Source organism: Phodopus roborovskii, unplaced genomic scaffold (assembly GCF_943737965.1).
Source record: "Phodopus roborovskii unplaced genomic scaffold, PHOROB, whole genome shotgun sequence".
Classification (NCBI taxonomy): domain Eukaryota; kingdom Metazoa; phylum Chordata; class Mammalia; order Rodentia; family Cricetidae; genus Phodopus; species Phodopus roborovskii.
In genome coordinates, this window is record NW_026126413.1 from 5,584,323 (window position 1) to 5,607,693 (window position 23,371).

General features: G+C 43.3%; 1 protein-coding gene across 1 annotated transcript in view; it reads right to left on the minus strand.

The window, feature by feature from the left end:
- Window positions 1–8,679: 8,679 nt before the first annotated feature.
- Window positions 8,680–23,371, minus strand: part of Msh3 (mutS homolog 3) — a 134,074-nt gene continuing 119,382 nt past the window's right edge. The window contains exons 21-24 of the mRNA XM_051182952.1: window positions 19,269–19,455; window positions 17,095–17,224; window positions 11,931–12,102; window positions 8,680–9,397 (exon numbers count right to left, since the gene is read on the minus strand). Coding sequence (XP_051038909.1) covers window positions 9,286–9,397; window positions 11,931–12,102; window positions 17,095–17,224; window positions 19,269–19,455 — 601 coding nt within the window. The 3' untranslated portion in view covers window positions 8,680–9,285. The remainder of the gene's footprint in view (window positions 9,398–11,930; window positions 12,103–17,094; window positions 17,225–19,268; window positions 19,456–23,371) is intronic.

Sequence of the window (23,371 nt, forward strand, 5' to 3'; positions counted from 1 at the left end):
AATGTGTGTGTGCGAGTGTTTGTGTGTGCGCGTGTGTGAGTGTGAGAGTACGTGCGTGTGTGCACGCGTGCGTGTGTGTGCGCGTGTGTGCTCTGTCTTTAATTGATTTGGGGGGAGATTCTTTGGGGGAGATGTTACAGAGGGGAGAGGAGGATATGGAGGGACTGGGAGGTGAACAGGATTGGGGTGCATGATATAAAATTAACAAAGAATCAATAAAGAATTAAGTTATAAAGAAATAAAGAAAAGCTCATATAGAAATCTGCTGCTGCAAAAACTTCCTAAAGTGTACACATACACATATATAAAAAGAGTTAAATGGAGTTACCCTATAGCAGGGGACAGTAACCCAAGTAGACATTACATGCTAGCAAGCAAAAATCCTAGTACTCAGAAAAGCTGCCTTTTTTTCCCGTTGCCTAATGGGGTCTCACAGACCTGTCTCAGGATTTTCTGTTGCTATGAAAAACATCATAACCTACAGCAACTTGGGAAGGAAAGGGTTTATTTTATTTTCTTATACTTCCAGCTAATAGTCCATCACTGAAGAAATCAAGACAGGAGCAGAAGCACAAGCCACGGACGGGTGCTTCGTACTGGCTCATTCCTCATGGCTTGCTCAGCCTGCTCTCATAGAGCATTCAGGACCATCAGTGTAAGGCTGGCACCACCCGCAGTGAGATGGGCCCTCCCACAGCAATCATTAATCGAGAAAATGCACCACGGGCTTGCCCACACAGGCCAATCTGGTGGGGACATTTTCTCAGTTGAGGTCCCCTCTTCTAAAACGACTCTAGCTTGTGTCACACTGACAAGCAACTGGCAAGCAATAGCCAAACATTATGGCTATTGCCATTACTCTTCAGGACTTGATGGTAAGACCCTTGCTAAAGACACCACATACTTGAGTCACAGGTTGGGTAATAAGAAGCAGCTACTGACCTGGAAGTCTCACCCTTCTGGCTGGTTTTCATTCTGCAGAAAGGTGCTAAATCTCTGTAGTTGTTAATTAAAAACCGTAAGTGCTGAGGCTTGCAGGTCAACGTATGCACCCACTGCTGTCTGAACGTGAGAATTTAGAGATCAATGTAAAGCCAAGGAGTGACGGTGTGTGACAGGGCTTTCCTTACAGTTACCTTCAGGTACTCCACGCCTGCCTGCTGGAGTGGTGTGCACGTGCTTCAGGGCAGGAGTGGGGTGAGGAAACTTGTTTTGTTTTAGTTTTTTGAGACAGGGTTTTCTCTGTGTAGCCCTGGCTGTCCTGGAACTAGCTGTGTCCAGGCTGGCCTGGAACTCTGCCTGCCTCTGCCTCTCACGTGCTGGGATGAAAGCCATGTGCCACCACTCCCCAGCTAATTTAAAAAGAAAAGCATAGTCTCCTTTATGTGTTCCATTATGATTCACTTCTATAACTACTCAGTAAAAACTTAAATCCTTTAATAAAAAGTAAAAACAAAAAATGGAAAGGGTCAGCAATGTGGCTTAGGGGTGCTTGTTACTGCCCAACAGCCTACATTTAATCTGATCTCCATTGCAAGCCAGCATATGAGCTAAGCATGTGCATGCATGTGCGCGTGCGCGCACACACACACGCACACACACACACACTAAGCATAATAAAAACCTTTTTAAAGAACATGAAGCTTTGTTACTATCACCAGCACCTTTATTCCAAATGGTATCTATTCTATTCCCACCCCCACCATCAATATTATACAGAAAGTATTTGGATGCTAACTCTGAACTCATTGTGTAAAGGTCTTTATTATTCAGGAAAATACTAATGTTATTAAGTTTATATTGTGGTGGTGGGAAAAATATTTATTATTTCCTAGTATCGAGTAACAATTTTTATTCCTGTTTATTTACAACTCTCAACTTTCAGGTGCTACTCAATCTAAAAATAGAATATGTAAGATGTTCTAAGATTCAGGACATGAATTTTAATACGCTTGAAGTAATTCTAGAGGGCTGAGACTTAGATGAATTCCTACACGGCACAAACCTTCAGTACTTTAATGAAACTGGCTCCTCACTTGTCCTGGCGCAGAGCTGCTGCCAAGCTCACAGATCCTTCTAGAAAGTGCAGCAGCTGCTGCAGATAGAGCTGCCTAGACAGACTAGCTGACCGATCAAAGGCTACAACTCTAGTGTCTAACCAGCTGCATGAGTGGGACAACTGTGATGTAGCTGAAGCCATCGAGTTTTCTACCATGGTAGGTGGGGGTTTGGGGACAGGAAGAAATGAAATGAGGCCTTAAATGCTCTGCTACTGCCATAGCTCCAGCTCCACCACCCAAGTCTGCAGAAGGCGAAGGCCAGTGGATGCCTGAGATCTGCAGTGAGGGCACACACTCGGAAAGAATGCAGCAAGTGTGAGTCACGAGGACAGAGGTGAAAAGAGAATTCAAAGCCAGTGGAGACAAAGCAAGACCCAGGGAAGGCCTGGGAAACGGCTCGAACCAGAGTTTGGATCTGCAGAACCCACATACAATCCAGCCATGGCATACTAGGTCCAGTCCTTCACAGGCATGTGCCCATGTGCAGCACACACACTGGCCCACACCCAGCCACTGAGTACTCACAGAGAAGCTGCTTCATACCATGTGGACAGAGTCATACACAGCGAACTTGTAAAAAGCAGAAGGAATTGTAAGTCTGTTGCCCGTGAGCTGACAAGGAGCAGCTAGGTTCTATCCAGAAAGGACTCCACTCCTTTCTTGTCCCATAGGCCCGGACAAAGCTGCTGCATTTGTTATCCATTTCAGTGAACCCTCTAGTGTCTGCCTCTCCCTGCACCTTAAACAAATCCATCGTTATTAACCAAGTTTGCAGCTACTCACTTATACACAGATCAATGAATTGATAACAAGTTGTCACTGAAGGGGTCATTTTGGTTTAACAAGGTCTGAACTACAAATGGACATTTATATAACATTTTGCACAGCCGGTCACAGATTGTCTGAATATAATTAGGTGTCTTGCAATTGAACACCTACACTCACCTGCCATTTATAAACCTATTTTTAAGATTTGAATCAGATAGCTTGAAATCTGTGGGTACTTTACAGACAAGTCAGTATTTTCAACTTGTTCCATCCTGTAAAATTTGTAACCGACAATGGAGCAATTAATTGTTCTTGAAGAATCTAACATTACAGTGCAGGTTAATTCATTGTAGCCTGGCAATCATTTATACAAAACTGGTTTGCCTATTGATTACAATGGGTGAGCTAACCAGGGACTCTTTAAATTCATGGTGTATTTGTCTTTGAGTGAAGGGAGACTTCGGGAACTTAGCTTGCTTGCAAATAGCAAGGCTGTTTGTTGACTGCTAGAAAACCAAGATGCTCAAAAGCAATGATCCTGAGTCAGGCTTGGGAATATTCTCACCTTCTTTCCTGACAATATCATACACTAATTGGAATGCCATTCATATTGAGAATACAAAGCACCAGATGATTTATGAATGGTTTGTGACAGCACACATGCTCTCCATGGACATTCACAAAGAATGCACCTTTAAACGCTTGCTTTCACCTCATTCTCTGTTTAAGAGAGTTTCCAACGTTTAAAGAAACTAAAGGGTGTGACTGGGGTGTGACAGAAGCCAGTGCTAGTGAGAGGTAAGAACTGGGTGACATTAGGATCACACTCAGTCCTCACTCTCAATCTGCAGAGGGATCAATTACAACAGTTTAAGATAAAGGGCCCTCTCTGTATTTTCTGCTCAGTTTTGCTGTGAAACCAAAAGTGCACTGAAAAACAAAGCCCAGTGGGGTTGGAGAGATGGCTCATTAGTTAAGAGCAGGTGTTGCTCTTGCAGAGAACCAGATTCAGTTCCTAGGACACACATGTTGGTTCGAAACCATCCATAATTCCAGTTCTAGAGGACTTGACACCCTCTCCTGTCATTGGACAGGGAGGGATCTTGAACGCACATTACTAGAAGAAAATGCAACAATTTCGGATTCCAACTATGTGGCATTTTGGAAATGGCAGAACTATGGAGACAATGAAAGGATTGGAGGTTTCAGGGACTTTGAGGAGAGGGAGGGAGGGCAAAACAGGTAGCATGTGGACTTTTAGGGCAGTTTTGTATGATACTTTGTATGATACTATATGGGAAGATGTTCTTGTTCACCAGTGTATAAGAGTGAGCCCTAACATAAGCCACAGTTCTGAGTGATACTGAGATGTCAAGGTTAATTCCTCAAATCTGACAAATGTACCAGATTGAACACTGAGGAAGTTGTGGGGGCAGGGAAGACACAGAAACTCGGCTCCTCTACTTGATTTCCCCTAAATTTGAAATTGTCTTAAGAAATAATCTATTAAAAACATGACATGTTTCCTGGGGTTCCACATTAGACCTACTCAGGAAGAATCTTTGAGAGGGCTGGGGAAGGGACATGCACACATTTCTTTGCAGACTAGAGCATGGACTATGGGGGGGGGGGAAGTGAGTAAAAGAAAGGAGAGAGAAAGTGAAAAACTGATAAATAGATGCTGATCAAGACGGATGCTGTCTCCCAACCTCAAACATTCAGATCCAGAGTCAGGGCAGGGTTAGACTTCATTTAAATCTTCCTGAACTAACTTCAACAGAAGGTAACAAACCCTACACCCCATGGGGCTTCATGAAGTAAAATGCAGAAGGAGCTTGAGGTAAAATTGACACATAGTTGTTTGGGGGTTGTTTTTCCTGTTGGTCTGGTCCCACCACTATATTAGATATAAAGCGGTTGGCCTGTAACTAGTTTCTTATCGGCTAGCTCTGTCTTAAATATTAACCCATTTCTATTAATCTAACAATTTTTACATAGTCTCATCTTACCGGAGAGAGGGTCCGGTGTTCTACTCTCTCCATCCTCCATCTTGACTCTCCTTCCTACTCCTTTTGGAATCCTCCTTGTCTCTTAGTCCCGCCTATCTTGCTTTTCTATTGGCCAAAAATGCTTTATTCATTAGCCAATACGAGAAACATATTTACAGAATGACATCTCCCATCACACAGTACTTCAGATACTCTCCAGAAACACTGCAGAAGATGGGCAGAAGAAATGTATGAGCTTAAAGAGAGGGAGAAGGCCTGTCAAATGCCATCTTCTGGACATGGCATGGGGACTGCAATTAGCAATTCACAGTAGTTGCATTCACTTGCACAAGACTGGCCCTGTCAACTGCCAGTCATGGGTGGGGGAGGGCTCTTAGGGTCCTACCGATCCCTGCTGAGTTATCAGCTATTGACAGATGCTGGGAGAGGTGAAGTCATTGTCCTTAGCTGAGTGCTTACTGGTTAAACACATCAAGCTCCAGTGTAGTTCCTTTATCACACAGAAGATCCTGGTAAACCCAGGGGGTTACTGATCAGTGCCTCGGTCAGCCTTCCTCAGAAAAGTGCCTTCTTGTAGTAGATGGGAGCTCACACAGAGCCCCACTATGGGACAATGTGCAGAGAGTGAGAGACTTCAGAGCACTCAGTCCTTAATGGGATGTCTTCATCAAATCCCTCCCCTCAGGACTCAGGGAGCTATGTGGAAGAAGAGGCAGACAGACTGTAAGGGCCAGAGGTGATAGATGATGCCCAGGAAACAGTCTTCCAGATGCAACAGTGTAAATGGAATTTTCAGCTGGTCCAAGTAATACAAACCCAGAGTCAGAGGTAGAGGAAAATGCTGAGATCAGAGAGAAGAAGCAAACCACTGCCACCCCTTACCTCCTTAGTGTCTCAGAAGACAAGAGAGGGAGTTTCTATTTTTCTGTTTATATCCTGTTTCTGACCAGCTACCTCCTTTCCTGTCTGTCTATGGTTAGCTAGTGGCAAGCTCCATCTCTGAGCTTCAGACAGGCTTTTCTTGTAAGCAAGATCTCACCACACAACAGGACTGATGCACACAGAGACTGTGACAGTATACACAAGACCTGCACAGGGTCAAGCCAGATGGGGAGTCTCACTGGACATACTAACCACCCTCCAGGGAAGGCCTCATGCCCAGGAGTAATTAGCCAACACAAAATGAACTCATGGTAGTTTTGTAGACTGTTCATTTTGCTTTGTTTGAGCTTTTTTTTTTTGGGGGGGGGGAGGGGTCTTCTTAGTCTTTTGCTTATCATGATTTTCATTTTTTTATGTGCACTTGTTATTTTTGTTTGTTTGTTTTTCTTTGTTTTAAAGAGAGAAAAAACAAAGTCGTGGAGGTAGGGAGCATCTGGGAAGCAAAAAACGATCAATGCATTGTATGTGTGTATGTGTGTTTTAAAAGCTCAGTGAGTTATAACACAAAACTAAAAGACATTAATGTGGCAAAGAAATTAGTGAGGGAGAAATAGGGCTTGACTGGGAAGGGAGGGAGATAAGAGAAGGTGAGAGAAAATAGAATGTATGATATACACATACAAAACTTTTCAGGAGCAAATTATTAATAAAGAAATCTTGTAAATGTAAAAGGAGATGGAGGGGAAGGAGAGGGGGAGACAGACAGATAGACAGAGAGATTTGAATGAAACCACCAAAGGCAGTAAAAAGGAGTTAAGTATTTGAATAAAGGACAAAACAACCAGAGAAAAGAATTCCTTCTCCCAAGCTGAACTATTTCTGCCTGAAGACAGCTTTGCTGTGTGTCTCACGACATCAAGTAGGAGCATAGTCTTCATGATTTCATGGGAACAGGCAGATGACAAGTTATCTTGGGATTTAGTTTTAAAGATGGATTAGGTGGTAAAGCCTAACAGCAATTAGCAAACTTGGAGCTTACAAGTGACACAGTAGTTTCTAAGTGCCACAATCCTATCCAGAATGGGCGAGAGCAAATGGCAGGCTTTTGTGAGGAACCTGAGTTCAGCCAATGAAAGAGGGAGAAATGGGTTTTTAAAGATGGCATTTGAAACTTGTCATGACAATGGCTGTGCCACACATACCTGTAACTGGGGTAACCTTATAGTTTGGGATTCCAAACACAGCAGTTCTGAGTTGCAGAGGCATTTAATAAAAGTGCCAGCCAAGCAGGAGGAGGTCAGGATGTCCCTGGCAAGCCAGAGCAATCATCACCACGACAAAGTACTGTCCCGGCCACTTCCTTGGGCCAGTAAAGCTAGCAGTCCTCATATTCACAAGCTACAGTGTGCCCTGGAGGAATGACAGATGATGCCAATACATTCCATGCTCCCAGTGAGAAGCACCAAGTGGCATTTTTTGTAATTATACTGCACAGCAGTAACTACAATTGATCTTGGGGGTCATCAAAGGTCAGTATTAATTGGCAGGCCATATTGGATTCGATCTAGATTTCTCAGAAATTCACACAGTAGGCACTGTTTCACCAGCCCCATGACCACCCCCTCCATGGAAAGTTCCAACCTGACAAACTGTCAGATGAAAAATCCTTGTCTTATTTTAAAATACATCTCCCTTCTGTGAGGACCTCAAGCCATCAGTGAGTTGCTCCCTTGATGACAAGGAGCTTCTTCTTACCAACTTTCTGAAACGTGTGTACATGTAGTCTCTTCTACTTTAATGATACTTATTGGGATCTTAATCAGTCTTAAAGCAGAGAAGAGATGGAACAAATCACTGTACATGTAAAAGTCACTTGTAACCATTGCAACTAATGATTCATAAATGGGGAGGGGGAGGGTGGTGGTTCTGAAACATACCATGCTTTGTCACATACAAAGCTGCTCCTGGAACTATTCCAACAGCAAGAATGGAATAATCCAAATGTACATCAGCCACTGAATGGCTACATAAAATATGGGTTTGAAGCAGGATGATAAATACTCACTCCATCCACGGGGAGTGACTTACTGGTACATTCTATGGCATGATGAAGTCTGGAGACAACAGGCACAGAAGAGCACATGTTACATAAGACATTTAGACCAGGTGCCCACCTATAGAGGCAGCGTGTGGATAAGGGGTTGTCTTGTGTTGGGGTTCTGGGGAGAAATGGAGAATGACTGTCAGTGGGTACAAGGGTCCCACTGGGGGAGACGAGAACACTAAAACTGACAACAGCGACAGCTGTACAAGTCCATGAACAAAGAAACATCCACTGATCTGCATAGTCTAAATGGGTAAAATGGTATTGGGTACAAGTAACATAATTAATGGAGCCATTCAGTAGTGGTCACTGTAATAATTTAGAAAAAGGAATTAAAGCTATGCCCATCAGCTATGGGACAGAAATTTAACTGAACAGGAATAAGAAGTGGGTGGGAAAGGGAGAGCCCTTATGCAGGATGACATACTTAGAAATATGGGCAGGAGGAGCCAGATTGTAAGTGCTGTAAAAACCCAGGGACACAGTTGGGTGTCCCTCCCTCAAAACCTGCAGGGAAGTAGGGTGTCTGTGAATCCAAAAAGCCTCAAGGTTCAGCTCTAAGATGACATATGTGTCACCTGGTTAACACAGCAGTCAGAACAACCGAGGCCAGCTCCCGAGGGCCTTCTACAGCTGGGCATGGCGGCTCTGGAGGCAAAGGCAGGTGGGGCTCTGTGATTTCAGGTCAGCCAGGTCTGCATAGTGAGTCCCAAGTGATCCAGAGCCATAGTGAGACCCCAAGACCCCATCTCAAAAAACAAAACAAAACAAAACAAAAAAAAAAAAAAAAAAAAAAAAAAAAGGAAAGCATGAAAACTGTGTTGCCAGGAAATCAAAGTTCAGTTCAGTCACACCATAACTTTGAGCAAGTATTCATTCCATAGTTTTATTTAATTGAATGATACAGTGATTTGATGCAACAACCTTTAAGCTGTCTAAAATGACGGCAACATCCAGGCCTTCAAATTTCATATGGCTTTTTTCCTTCCTGTGTTCTGGCTTCTAGGAGTTTCATGGCTCTACTTCTCATGAAGATGTTTATGTCCATAGTGAAAAATCAACTACCATTATAAAACTCTTTAGTGCTCACGAAAGCAGATTCCTATCAGATTACCCTGTTGCCAACTGTCTGAAATAAAAACTGTACAGCCCCTGCGACCGTTCAGTGCCAGTGTCGCCATCCTAGGCTTCACCGAGAAGGGTTGGTTTTATACGAAGCTTACTGCCTGCAAACATTTCTAATGACCCAGTAAAGCTTCCACATCCCAAAAGTTTGTTCTTCTCAAGCCAGGAAGATGAGAGCCTGAAAAGCTCTCCTGTCAGAGGAAGAAATCTGTTTCAACAGGAAGACCATGCTCATCACGTGTGTTCACGTCACAAAGATGGCTGCTACCAGAAAGTTCTTCAGCACAGTTTGTATCTCCAGTTCTCCATGTTTTACTCAGAAAGGGTAGGTTTCATTTTAATGTGGGAGAGAAGTCTGTGTTTCCTCTGTTCCCAACTCCCCTACCCACGTTTGCAGGTCCTTTACGTTATGTGTCATCCATACGTCTGTAAAAAACTTAAGCCTCTTCCTGGAGGAAAAAAACAAAGTATTAGTTATTTTGGAAATGGGATTAGTGGGGGAGTGCGTGTCACCAGAGCAATGGACAGTCTACTCAGCAGGGGCAGAAAGGGCTCAGTAGACAGAAAGCTGTGACCGTGTCCCCACTCCAGGGCTATAGCTGCCTTAAAGATCCAGGATACTGATTAGCATGACTGTCATCCTGCTGACTTCTAAACTCCTGCCTGCAGGGAGGGGCCTAGGACTTCTTATCTCTGTCCCCATCTGTGTCCAAAGACAAAACACTCCTAGTAAATGTTCCCAAGACAAAAAGTGAAACTGATGTAATAAAGCTGGTAATCGAAAGGGCAAAACACCAGCAGACCATCAACCAGCAAAACAGTAATGCAGTTAGTGATTTAAGGTGAGGGGCTGGAGTATGAGTTCCAACTACTGCCCCCGTCTAATGAGCGTGATGGCCCTTGGTCAGATCCTTGCTCAGCACACAAGGTTGTCATGAGGATTAGTGTGCCGATGTGGGTAAGTCAGCTGGCACAGGTAACTGTACATAATCCTTTCTGTATGTGATTAATCCTTAACTACTATAGTGAAGCCATACTTACCACACAAGGATCGGTTTGCTTTTTTTGATCTGACCAGGAAAACTGATGGGAAACCGCTTTTAATGAATAGGGAAAGTACATACAGTGTCCTAATGCACCACAAAATGGTCCATCTCCAAAAATATTTGAGGGGGTAGTTATTTTATGTGTATGATTGTTTTGTTGGCATGTCTGTTTATGTGCCATTCTCATAGTTAGTGCCCACATAGGTCAGAAGAGAGGGTCAGATCCCTTGGAACTGGAGTTATAGACAGTTGTGAATGGGCATGTAGGTGCTGGGAACTGAACCTGGGTCCTCTGAAAGAGCAGCCAGTGCTAAACCACCTCTCTTCAGATTTGAAATGTCCCATCGTAATGTAATGTGTCACCTTATCAAGATAATGCTGCAGATTTCCCCACATTAATAATCTGTGATAATCTGTAACAATCTGTGAACTCTTTAATTTTCTCACTTTAGCTTTGGAGGCTAAACTACCAACAGGTATAAACTATTTTATTGGCAGTTTGTATGTGTGTCCATTGAGGCAGGCTTTCATTATATAGCCCTGGCTAGTTTGGAACTCACTATGTAGACCAGGCTAGCCTCTAACTCACAGAGATCCACCAGCCTCTGCCTCCAGAGAGCTGGGAGGAAGTGGCTGTGCCACCACATCCAGTACATTCTTTCGAGGCAGAGGTTTGCTCTTACTTTTTCCAGGAAAAGGTGATCAGATGACAGGAAAGACTATGATTGCCTTTGAACTTTGCAGAAGGCTAAAGTTTAGATTTTGCGCTCTCACCGATAACTTTTTATATGAATTTGCCTTATAACAGACATAGGCTGGAACTAATTACATCGCCTTTACTTGTGGTGTGACGCTGCAGAAGTGATCTAGAAGACAGAGCCAACTCCAGTTACTTCCTAACTGCCTGAGAAAGAAAAGGCTGCAACTTGCTGTTTGTTCACAGGGTGTCTCCCTCAGGTATATCCTGGGAGTATTTTAAGACTAGTTCATAAACTGACGATGCACTGACTAGCTATCAAGGGTGGAAAACATTCACACAAACGGTGGAGGTGGAGTACAGAGGGAAGACAGATACAGTTGCCACATACAATTCAGAAGTAAGTGACAAGTGGATAATGTGATCTCATGGCTCAATCATATCCTGACAGACTGATTCATTTATTTATGTGTATGGATGCATGTCTGCAGGAGATTATGTGCACTATGACTATGAAGGTGTTCACTGAGGCCAAACTCATTGGATCCCCAGGGACTGAAGTTACGGACGATTGTGAGTACCTGATGTGGGTGCTAGGACTGGAACTTGGTCTCTGGAAGAGCAGCAAGCACTCTTAACTGCTGAGCCAGGTCTCCATCCCACAGATCCTGACAGAATTCTTTAAACTTTTTTCATTACATTTGTTTATTTAGGGGCGGGGTGGGGCAGGGGGTCTCTTTCTGTCATGTGGGTTCCAGGGATCAAACTCAGGTGGTCAGATCTGGAGGCATTTTTATGGATCCCTGGACAGATTTCTTGGTCCTGAAAGCTGTTTATCACTGCAGATGCACTGTGTAAATGAGAGAAACCCGTGTAGGCCCCAAGCACTGACGATCTCAGTAAGTTTTAAGATAACCTTCATTCCTCAGCAGCTAAGGTGTTGGCATACACCGAACTAATTTTTTGGGGAAAAAGACCAAAAAGGATTGTTTTCCAGCTAATGAAGACCTGACACAAACAGCTCTGCCCAAGGCTGTTTTCCTCTGGCCTTAAGGAAAGCCTGCAGAAGAGAGTCCACAGTGGCCCTTTACCCCAAACCCCACAAAGGCTCCACAGTGGCCTTTCACCCCAAACTCCACAGAGGCTCCCATGGTCATTTACAGGACCACCCTCTTCCTTGGACAGCTTAGAAGGTCCCACTAGGAAGCAAAACAAAGAACAAGACAATGGCATTCCAACCTTCTCAGATCGACCAAGCCTTCCAGCTCTTTGGACTTGTGAGCGGCTTTCTTTAAGATTTCTCCAGGCACATCTGCTAGCTTTGCCACATTCAGTCCGTAGCTCCTCGAGGCAATCCCTCTGGTTATCTGGTAGAGAAAGGTGACAGAGTCGGGCACCTGCTCCGTATCACCTGTGAAATACAGAGGGGAAGACCAATGACTCAAAGAGCACCTGAAAGTCATCCAGTGGATGACTAAAGGTAGAAGCTTCTACAACCGGCCTCCTGAAAGCTCGCGCTTTTTCCATCCACCGGCAGAACTGAACTTCTGTATTCACAGAGAATGGTTTAGGCGTACGTGCAGCAGGACACAATGTGTCCCACGTCCCACGGTTCACGTAACAGGGGAATCCTGGTATGAGGTGCCATGTCATTTCTTCCTCTTGAGTGTGGGATAAACCCAGGGACTCCCTGCTAAGGGACAAAACATGACACTGCAGAGAGCAGACCAGAGGACCCTGCATCCTCCATTTGGGAACCTTCCTTCCCTGCTTGATCCAAGGAAAGCCAGCTGTCATGTTGTGAGCTGCCCCGTGAAAAGTCCCATATGCAACCCTGTCACTCATCCAGAGTCAATGAAAGACTACGGCTTGTCAACACCAAGCTGATGCTCTACCCGGAGGCCTGCACAAAGCCCTGAGAAGGGTTGGGAAGCCGAGACACCCTGCCTGACCCATGAACTGACTGCCTTCCAGTCAACGTTCTCAGAGGTGCCCCGCCAAGTTCCCCTAAATGTCTGACACACTTCATTTAGGATGGGTATTGAGATAGCAAGCTGCTGAACATTTTTGGAAATTACTGTAAGCTAACAGTGATAGACAATAAAGGTTATAGAGGCCTTGTCCTCTAATTCCCAACTAAGGCAATTCTGAAGGACCATCCCAGCCTCCAAACTCGACCCCCTCCCCACCTCCACATGAATTTGAAACTTTTAAGAACAAGGAAGAGTCCAAGGTACAGAGCTACTACATAAATCAGAACCTAAAGCATCATAGAATCACGCAGCTTTAAAACAAAAACTCAGAATGTCACATCTGGTTCTAGCTCTTCCATGGTTTCTGTGACTCTAGCAGGTGCTGTAAATTCACCCAGAGGCTTCACTCACACAGTTGTTTCTTTGTCAAGTGGGTGGGTATGCTTTGATAATCAGCTACTGATGACAAAAGCCAAGAGGCTGAACACAACAGTGAGAAGGGACAATGAATTCACCTCCTCTAAGAATTCAGGAGCAGACAAACAATAGCTTTCACAGGGTGTTTGCTACAAGTAGGAGGAGACACAGACGCAGACGTCTATTACCATGCACTAAGAATATCTTCTACCTCCAAATGAGAGAGGGATACAGACCAGGGTGAAGAGTGGGTGAGCAGAGAGATTAGGGAGGATGGGGTCTGCAAACCCCAAGAGCTTTTTGTCACTCTTCATGAGCACAAGACAAAGAGGCAAGTGAACAGCAGTAGCCATCAAAAATGCAAACCCTAAGAGAAAAAATAGTCCTGGCTCTTTCCAGGCTAATCTAGCTTCCATGCTGGCCTTTCTTAAGGAAGACAAAATTCATTCATCTGTTTGTACTGCCATCTGTCAAGCATGCTGCTGGCCAGCATTATCTGACAGCCTGGTATATAGCACAAAGCTCCTTTCTTAGAAATGGATTTGCTGATACATTTCCCAAGAGTTGTTATTTCTTTTTCTCTTTACATATTATATATAGTGTATGTTGAGCTACATACAACATATAGAAATGTTCATGCTATATATAGACAGTAGAGACGGCTATAACGATGGTTCCATTTGTCCTTACATTGTTTAAGACAGGCTTTTGGCTCAAGTGATCAGGTGCCTCAGCCTCTGCAGGACCTGGGACTATACATCCATATCTTCTTTGTGCATGCATACTTTCTACCATGCTTTTAAAGCATAATAGAGTTATAAACTATAGTTTAATTGCATACTATATTACACTGCCCTGGACCTTGAACACATTATTATCATACATTTGTACAAACAGTGGCTGGTCTAACACCATATGCCAGTCTCCACTTTGGCATTATGACTGCTTTCATACCCTCAGGTAAAGAACACGATCACTCTTCACAGCTACCTGGGCGTGTCTTTTTGTTATAATTTGCCTCAAGCCTTCTCAGTGGGCTGTACAAACGTGGGCATGTCTACAATGGAAATTTGGAGGCAGGGGGAGGCAGGTGGAAGGAGAGATGAATAAAAACAACCCATTGTTTTATGTCCTCACCACAAAGGTTCTTAGTGAATTCTTCTCTTACAAGCTACACCCTTTTCTCTGGGGATATTTTGAAAACTAATCACTGTCAGAGTCTATAAATATAATAACCCTATAATAACCCAGGTGTCTATTGTCAAGAAAACTAGCAAAATCTATTATAAGGTCAAATTTCTCAGGAATGTTCTGATTGAATAATTTCAATTTTTTTTTTACACGTACTTATTTGCTGTGGGGAACAGTACACGCATGGCACACAGGGTGTGTGGGAGTCAGAGAACATCTTTTGGAAGTTAGGTCTTTCTTTCCACAGTGTGGATTTGAGAGACTGAACTCAGCACCAGGCTTGGCAGCAGCTTGGCTTTTATCCACTAAGTTAGTCAAGTTAGCTCAGCAGGCCCTGATCAAGTCACTTCTGAACTTCCCTTTTTTTTTTTTTTGGACAGATGTGTGTAGATGTTTAGAGATAGATACGATTAGACATTGTCTTCTTACCCCTTGCACAGGGTCTCATGTATCCCAAGCTGGCCTTGATCTGGCCAAGTAGCTATAGGAATGCAATACAATACCCAATTTTGTCTAAGTTTTTACAGTTGTTTCTCTGGCTGCTGATCCGTTACTTTGGGTACCACACACCCCTGGAAACACAGGCCTTGAACATTTTACCTAGTTTCATTGACATTAGTAGTGGCCTACCCAAAATCAATTGTACTTTATAGAAGACTTTTGTATTAAAAGGAATTGACTTTCTGTCTATTTAGTCAGGGCAATCTCCTCACACCCAGCTCTAAAAGTGGATCCTGATTAATTTTGAGACAAAGTTATTTCTGCCACTCTCACTTAGATTCAATTCAATTCTGAAAATGAGATTGGACAGATTCCTGAGATGCTAGAAGGCCTGAAAAAAGTTGTCTTGCTCCTAAGACAGTTACAAGAAGGAACAGAGACATAGCTCAGTGGCAGAGTACATGCTTAGCATAAACAAAGCCTGGTTCAACATCCAGTAAGATAAGGAAAACATGAAAAAGTCTCCCTAAACGCGAGCTCCTCTTCTAGCACTGGACACTGTCAGGCATCCAGTGTATGATGTCTGAAAGAGCTATAGCCATTCTCCCACAGGCCTGTGGGTGGAGCCAGCAGGGCAGGAAGACCGAGCCAGGACAACTGCTGGAGGAGCTGGGCACTGCACTGAGGTGCTACACTGGATGACCTTATTGTTGGATCAAGTGGTCAAGTGCTCTGCTACTAGAAACCAAACACTCAGAAGGGAAAACAGAAGAACTCCTCGGGGACCACAAAGGCAGATGTGCAGCAGGCCTGGGCAGCAACCAGTTCACAAGAGAAGAAAAACAAAAGGCCTCAGCAGGAGGGGCTGCAGTGGGAACAGGTTCAGTTCTGTTTAGAGAGGCATTTTCCAAAGCTACCAGAGGGCCAAGGAGGATTCGCCTGCGGACTCAAAGCAAAGGACAAAATGCAAAAGTAAAAACTAAGCAGACTTAGTTCTTAGAGATGGGCAGGCACCGCTGTTGCTGTGGAGATGGCTAAAACGATAATCACGGGCCAGGCAGGATGCAACGCCAAGGATGAGGTCAGGAGGACAGGCGGGAAGGCTGAGGCCCTGGAACAATGTCACTGCTAATACAAGTGCCAAGGAATGGGAACCACACACATCATTCAGGAGCAGGACAGAAGTGGAGGAAAGATCACCAAGTCTGCCTAGGATGGGATGGGGGGGGGGAGGGAGGGCGTGGAGTGAAGGGATGAAAGCTTGTTAGCAGGGGCCTAGCAGCATTTAACTCTAAGAATTATGTCCATGGATAAAGTTTAAATCAATATAATAAAACGGCAGACACTTTAGGGGACAGGATTCTGCTCTGGGTTGGCAGCGAGCTCACAAGCTCTTCAGAGGCAACTGCTCAGGCCTTCTCCACTGCAGAAGTCTACTTTGCCCCGTGGATTTCATTTGCAAGCCATTTTCTGTCACACTGGATGCAGATTAATATGAAGCCAAACTTCTTAATGACAGACTTTATGATGTGTTTCTCAGGGCTCAGGGATTGCTAACCATTACACTTATCTTAGGTCCAGTACTTTGTTTTATTTGGGCCATCTGCCTGGTTTCTTTTTAAGTTCTGTCTTTACTACTTTTTCAAAATTAAATTTGGACTCTGGAGTGTCTTGGATAATGGGTTTTCCATTACAGCATACCAACTGTGCAAACTACCACAGGCTGGTAGCTTAAAAAAACCTGCTATGGTGGGGGTGGAGTTCTAAAGCTTACTAGGTTACTTATGGCACCTGCATGTATTCCTGCTGGCTAATGATGCTCTTTTTCAGGGAAAGACCTCATCCTCTGATGGAAGCAGTACTGGAAAAGCTAGAAAAGCAGGACCCAGAAACAGGAAATGTGGATCTTCTACCCAAGTAGCTGGCATGGGCAAGCCAGCTCACCTCAGATTCACTTTTACCATAGTGAGACACAACACGACTCCGGTTATGGCCGGTAGTAAGTAATTAGTGGTAAAGGGTATGGGGGAGGGTAAACATTTTAAAGGTGACTAGAAACCTCTGCACTTGACTATCTTATCCTAGGATAAGAACTGAGGAAAACTGTGCGGGACTAAGAGGAACTTCTGCTTTGGGAAAAAGGATGGCCATTTAAACAGATGACGGAAGAATGGAGAAGGACTTTGAGTTAGCAAACAAACAAATGTACATGCTACGTTACTCAAGGCTTATAGCACATGGATTTTGCCAAATATTCTTTATAACTGATGCTCACAGCTTGTATTATTAACAAGCAATGAGCTCGTATTTCTAGAAATCTTGAGTTACCAAGCTGAAACTTTCGAGTATTCACCTGGCTGCTACTGCAAGGGATTGCATACCTGACTCCTGCTTGCTCTCGTCCTCATTGACCAAGAATCCCATGTGGTAATTCCCCACCTGCTCTGGGTAAAGTTTTTCAAGTTCACAAACTGGTGGATAGTGGGTGACAAACAGGGTTAAGGATTTCACCTAAAACAGGAAGACATATAGTTTGTTTTAATTAAAATGTCTCAATTTTAAAAATCCAAATCTTTATAAATGTTGCAAGAACAAAACCCACCAGGGACTCTTAGTTTAGACAACCAGTTAATATCTTGCCACATTCCTTTCCTTCCTCCATCCTATGCAGGCAGGCAGGCAGGTACACACATGTACATGTACACACACACACACACACACACACACACACACACACACACACACACTTTCCTGAATCATCTTTGCCTTCTCCAGTACTGATGACTGAATCCAGAGGGCTTTCACACACTAGGCAAATGCTCTGTTACCAAGCTACTAGCCCTAACCATTTAAGAATTCGTTGCAGTCAGCAACCTTAAATATTATGATTCTATCTTCTAAGAACAAAATCAGTTTCTTATAGAACCAGAATAAAATTTATACACAAGAAATTAATTATCACAGAATATGACTCATAGATTTTAGATATTCTCCTATTTTAGTCTTTTATGGCATTAACACTGTGATTAACATAGGAGACAACTGCTTTCCTATATATCAGAAATTAAAAAGCAGAATTTGAAATCAAAAGAATAAGTATCACCTATACAAGCACCACTCAAATGAAATGCTTGGACCTAAACTACAAAAAATATTTTAAAATGCACCCAACAAAAACCATATAACTCTAAGGAAAGACATCACAGAAACGCTAAACACAGAGACACTAAGGAACAGTCAGTGTTGTCAGAGGGTAGTTCTTCCCAACCACAAGGGCGAGGCAACAGACACTCCTCTCTCTCCGGGTCTCTTGGACTGCTTTCCTTAGAGGAAGCCTGGACTCACTCTGTTGAGGATACCTGATAGGGCCAGAGAAAGAATGGCAGGAAGACCCAGCTAGCCACCAGCACCAAGCTGGGAACCTTATGTGAGCCCCGACATTACTGGGGACCCTGCAGTCCTTGTCCAGCCTTCAGATGGCAGCTGCTCCCACTTGTACCCTCACCATAGCTACACCAAAGACTGAATGGAAAGCCACTCAGCCATGCCACTATGGAAGCCTGGGTCAACAGTGACATTCATTCATTATGCACCCACAACACTGGCACAGTGTAACACAGCAGAAGTTATGAACTAGATCTCAGGGGTGGCAAACTCAGTTCTGTCCTCACGTCTTCTGGAGGCTTCAGCAGATGTTAAAATGTGCTGGTGGAGCAAATGGGACTTTACCAAATGGAGCAAAATGCACCGCTTTTCAAATAAGCTTTTTTGGTTTAGTTTTGGTTTTTCGAGACAGGGTTTCTCTGTGTAGATCTAGCTGTCCTGGAACTAGCTCTTGTAGACCAGGCTGACCTTGAACTCACAGAGATCTGCCTGCCTCTGCTTCCTAAGTGCTGGGATTGAAGGTGTGTGCCACCACCACCCGAAAAATGAAAAGTATTTATTTTAAAGGAAAAAAAAATGGTATCATTATCTATGTCATCTAAATAAATGTTTGAACAAAAAACAAACAAACAAAAACAACAACAAAAACAAACAAACAAAAAAACCCAGAACTTCTCCTGGCTATTTAATTCAGTAACAAAGGCAGTGAAGTGCTTGCCACACAGGTAAAAAGCTGGGTGTGGTGGTGTGAACTTATATTCTAATTTCCTGGGGAGATGGAGATAGGAGCTCTCTGGGGCTCACTGGCTTGCACGCCTAGCTTATTCGGTTCCAGGTGATAACCTGTCTCACTCCTGTTGGACCACTCCTGTGGAACAACACCTGAGGCTGATTTCCAGCTTCCACATGCATGTGTGCCCATGTGCACCCCACATACAGGCACATTCCATGCACATACTCATACAAAAGAGGAAAAGGGCTTGAAGGTATTACATAAAGGCATTGAGACTCTAGTTATACAGTAACCATGAGACCAGATTTCATGTCTCACCACAAAAGTGAGGTGGCAGACCCATTAATGACCTTAATTCAATTATTTCATATTTAAATACCTGTTATTGTAATATGCCAACTTAAAATAACATCAGTTAACAAAGTGTGGGATGCTCACATCTCTGATAAAATACTCAAGCGTAGCATAGGCGATGGCAATTCCATCATGAGTGCTTGTCCCTCTTCCCAGCTCGTCCAGGATGACCAAGGACTGCGGTGTCGCTTTCCTGATTATTTCTGCTGTGTCTGTCAGCTCTTCCATAAAAGTACTCCGTCCTTTGTATATATTGTCTGCAGCACCCATCCTACAAGAAAGATGAAAACACTTTACTTTCCCAAGTTTTCTTCCCAGGAGGCCAAACATTGTTTTATGAACAACAAATTTATTTGTGTGTGTGTGTGTGTGTGTGTGTGTGTGTTAAATAAAACATACATCAGATATAATGAATGTCTAACACCAAATTCAACCCTAGAAGAACATTTTAGACAGGGTCTAAAATAATGGACAGAACTCTGGAAAAGTAGGCAGTTTGACCTATTTTTGTACTCAAAATTTCAAATCCACATCTTAGTGTTCCCAGGACAAAATAACATTTCTCTGTGTCAGTATGTTTAAAAAGCAGTTAGTGGTAGGATTTTTATAATTAGGGAAGTTTTTCAGCATTTTCTTCTAAAAAACCCAGGGTAATTAAAAAATAAATTACTACATACATACAAATTAATTTGTTTCCACACAACAAAATTGTTGTCCTGGAACTAACTTACAGATGATAAAGGCCTTGGACAGCAACTTATAGAGGTTCCCATGTAAACAAACATGCCTCCTAGATGTCAGAGTTCAAAACTCTTAAGACTATCCTTCCATAAAGCAACCTCCTGGAGCTTTGAATATACAGCGATGATGCACTGTTCCTGTCTCAGAAAAGGCTCTGACACAGGTATTTCATTAACTCATAACCATAGGTCCCTGACACTTCTTCGAGAGCAATGGTGACAGTAACATTCTGCCACGTTTATTTGGGAAAACATTTATTCAGTGCAGAAATAACCTGAAAAGATGAGAAAGAGTAACTGTGTAAAAGAATAAGGTCCTACAACTAATTATGAAACCTAGAATTCAGGCTTTAAGTTCATAGTTGGCATCATGGAATGCTAGTAACTGCTGTCTCTGCAAACCCCCTTATCAACTTAGTTCTGCATCAATAGTTCATAAACCAGGCACATACTTCACATGTGACCTGTAGCACTCCAGTGGGGCCTACATTCTTCAGAAATTCATAACCACCCCAAGTCATGGGCAGCAAGCCTGCAGCTGGCAACTGCAAGGAAGATGAAACCCGATGCCCACGGGTGGGTGCAGCTCCTGTTGTAACAGTAATGAGTGGCATTTGAAAACAAAGTGCTGTCAATTTTATCCATCTTAAAATCAATAAACAGAAAACACCATCTGAAATGCTGCTCACTTAGCAACAGTCCAGCTGCGTTTTCTAAGTTCATATACTGTTAGTTACCTCAATTTTGCAATGATTACTGTTACAATTTGGATTTCAAATGCTCCCCAAAGGCCACCTGTTGAGTGCTTGATCACTAGACTGTACTACTATTGTGAAATGGGGACACTTTTCATCTCGAGGAGAAATGAGCAAAAAGAAAAGAGCTGACAAACAGCACAAGGAAAACGGGTAATACAATTTCCTGAGCATCATTAAAACAATGAGACCTTGTACTATTCTAAGTGAGAGTGAGACAGAGAGACAAGATCAACGTTTATTGAAAAGAAACAACAGGAAATCATGAAAGCCCTAGGAACTGAAACTATAGGAAAACAGAGGCTGTGGAAGACCATGCCATTACCCTGGAGGGTGCAGCCAAAGAAACCGCCAGGGCTGTACATAGACAAGCCAAGGAGTGAAAGGAACATGCAAGTGGCCTGAGACCGGGGTGATTAGACAAGTGGAGGGCATCGACACTGGGAGGGAACATTACGGACAGGTGAAGGAAACTCCCCAAGGCAAGAGACAGCTGGCTTCAGGCAGGAAGCCCTACTAAATACTATGATTAGGTTATGGTTGGTGTACTCTTAGGACAGGATTTTAATGACTCCATAAACAAAGACACATCACATGCTTGCACAGGAAGTGGCCAGCTTGTCGTGGTGATGACTTGAAAGCACTGCTGGGAACTTTTAGGAAGACTGGGTATGCCAGAAGACATTTTCAAATCTCCTTCCTCCTCTTCCCTTGCCCTTCCTGGCCCCACTTCTAGTCTGGTTCTCTGGGTTAATCAGGGCCTTACAGATGCTAAGCACATGCTCAGCCACCATGCTCCACCTCCAAGTTTTGTAGCTCTTGTTTGAGGACAAAGGCACTGAGCTTTATTCTATTTCTTGATGAAAAAAAAAAAAAAAATCAGCAGTCATCTGGCTAAAGAGCTTCAAGTCTAAAATGGAGTAAAATGTTTAAAAGTATGCTATTACTATGCTATTAATGAATTATGTAGGTAGGCATGGTGGTGCAGGCCTGTCTGTAATCCCATCTCTGGGAGGCTGAGGCCTCCAGAAGATGAGTTCCAGAACAGCCCTAGCAACTGAGCAAGACTATCTCAAAGGTCAAACTCAAAGGTCAAACAACAGAGAGCTGGGGCAGTGCAGTGGTGGAAGTACTTGCTTTGCTTGTTTATGACCAAGGTTCAATCCCCAGCACTGATACACACAGATGTGCACACACACACACACACACACACACACACACACAGATACACATAAGACACACACATGGACACACACGCACACAAACACACATGACAGAGATACACACACACAGACACATGCAGACAGACACATACAGATACACATGCAGACACACACAGACAAACAGACAGACACACACACACATAGACACACAGATTCACACACAGAGATATATGCAGACAGACACACTGATACACAGACACAGGCACACACTGATACACACAGACTCACACACACACACACACACACACACACACACACACACACACACTTTACACATGCACTTCCACATAGCTAGGTATAGAAAAAAGCAGAAACCCAAGTAGAGAGACTAGCACCATCGCTCTGGCTGCCACTAGGGAGGCACCCTACACAAGTTGGTTGATTTCTGTGTGAATGAAGCTTCCTCACCTGTAAACGGGAGTCACTCAATTAAACAAGACAAAGCAAAACAAAACCCTGTAACGTCTGCATCTTGAGTCCATGGTTTTATGAAATGAGTTATATACAAACACAGCATAAGGCACACTAGATTAAGCACAAGCCTAAACTCCATGTACTGCTGCTTTACACACGGTGGACAAACACTGCCCTGCATATGAGCTGACTGCTCATTTGTGGGAAATGTTACAAGAAACAATTTAGAGTTATAGCCTTATGTTACCATAAACATTGAGGTTTTTGTACATGATTGAGTTTATCCAGAAAGCAAGTTACATGTCACTGTAAGAAACATGAAAGATTATATACTTTCAGTGGTGATTTTAAAGCTCCCATGGAAAGCTCACTATAATAATATGAGAGTTGGTAATTAAGTTCGGCACCTAGCTACAATAATACCCTTATTTTCTATTCAGTTGAAAACTACATTTAAAATTTAATTTTTACAATGACCAATTAATTAAGAATGCCTTTCCTATACTAACTCATAGGTGGTAAAAATTAAACCCATCCAATGGAGAATAATTTGTACAATTCAATTGCCCATTCTTTTAATTCCTGCACACCTGAAGTCCTTGCTGATCTCTTTAGAGCTTTCCTTCCGGAGACTAACAGACCCCATTCTTAACCCCGAGTTAGACTGTGTCACTAAGGACCAATATGGCTGTGGATGCTTCTGGAAACCTCAACCAAAGCCCAGTCTGCCTCTTAGTTACATCTGTTCTCCTTACATCTTTCCTTCAAGACCGCCTGACTCAGACAAGCTATGAATAATGAAAGAGGACTGCACTCCACAGGCCGCTCACCCTTCCTTTCCGTTCCTTTTTTTTTTTTTTTTTTTTTTTTTTTTCTAGGACTAAGGTTTCTAAAGAGAATCAGGACACTACCCTCTTCAATAGTTGCTCTCCTTGGATAGAAAGAAATTGCCCTCATCACAGCAAGGCAGGAGCCCAACTGCGTTGGACAAGTTCTTGGTCACTAGTTCACACTTTTACAGATGAAGGAAGACAATGAGACGGCAGGTCACCATC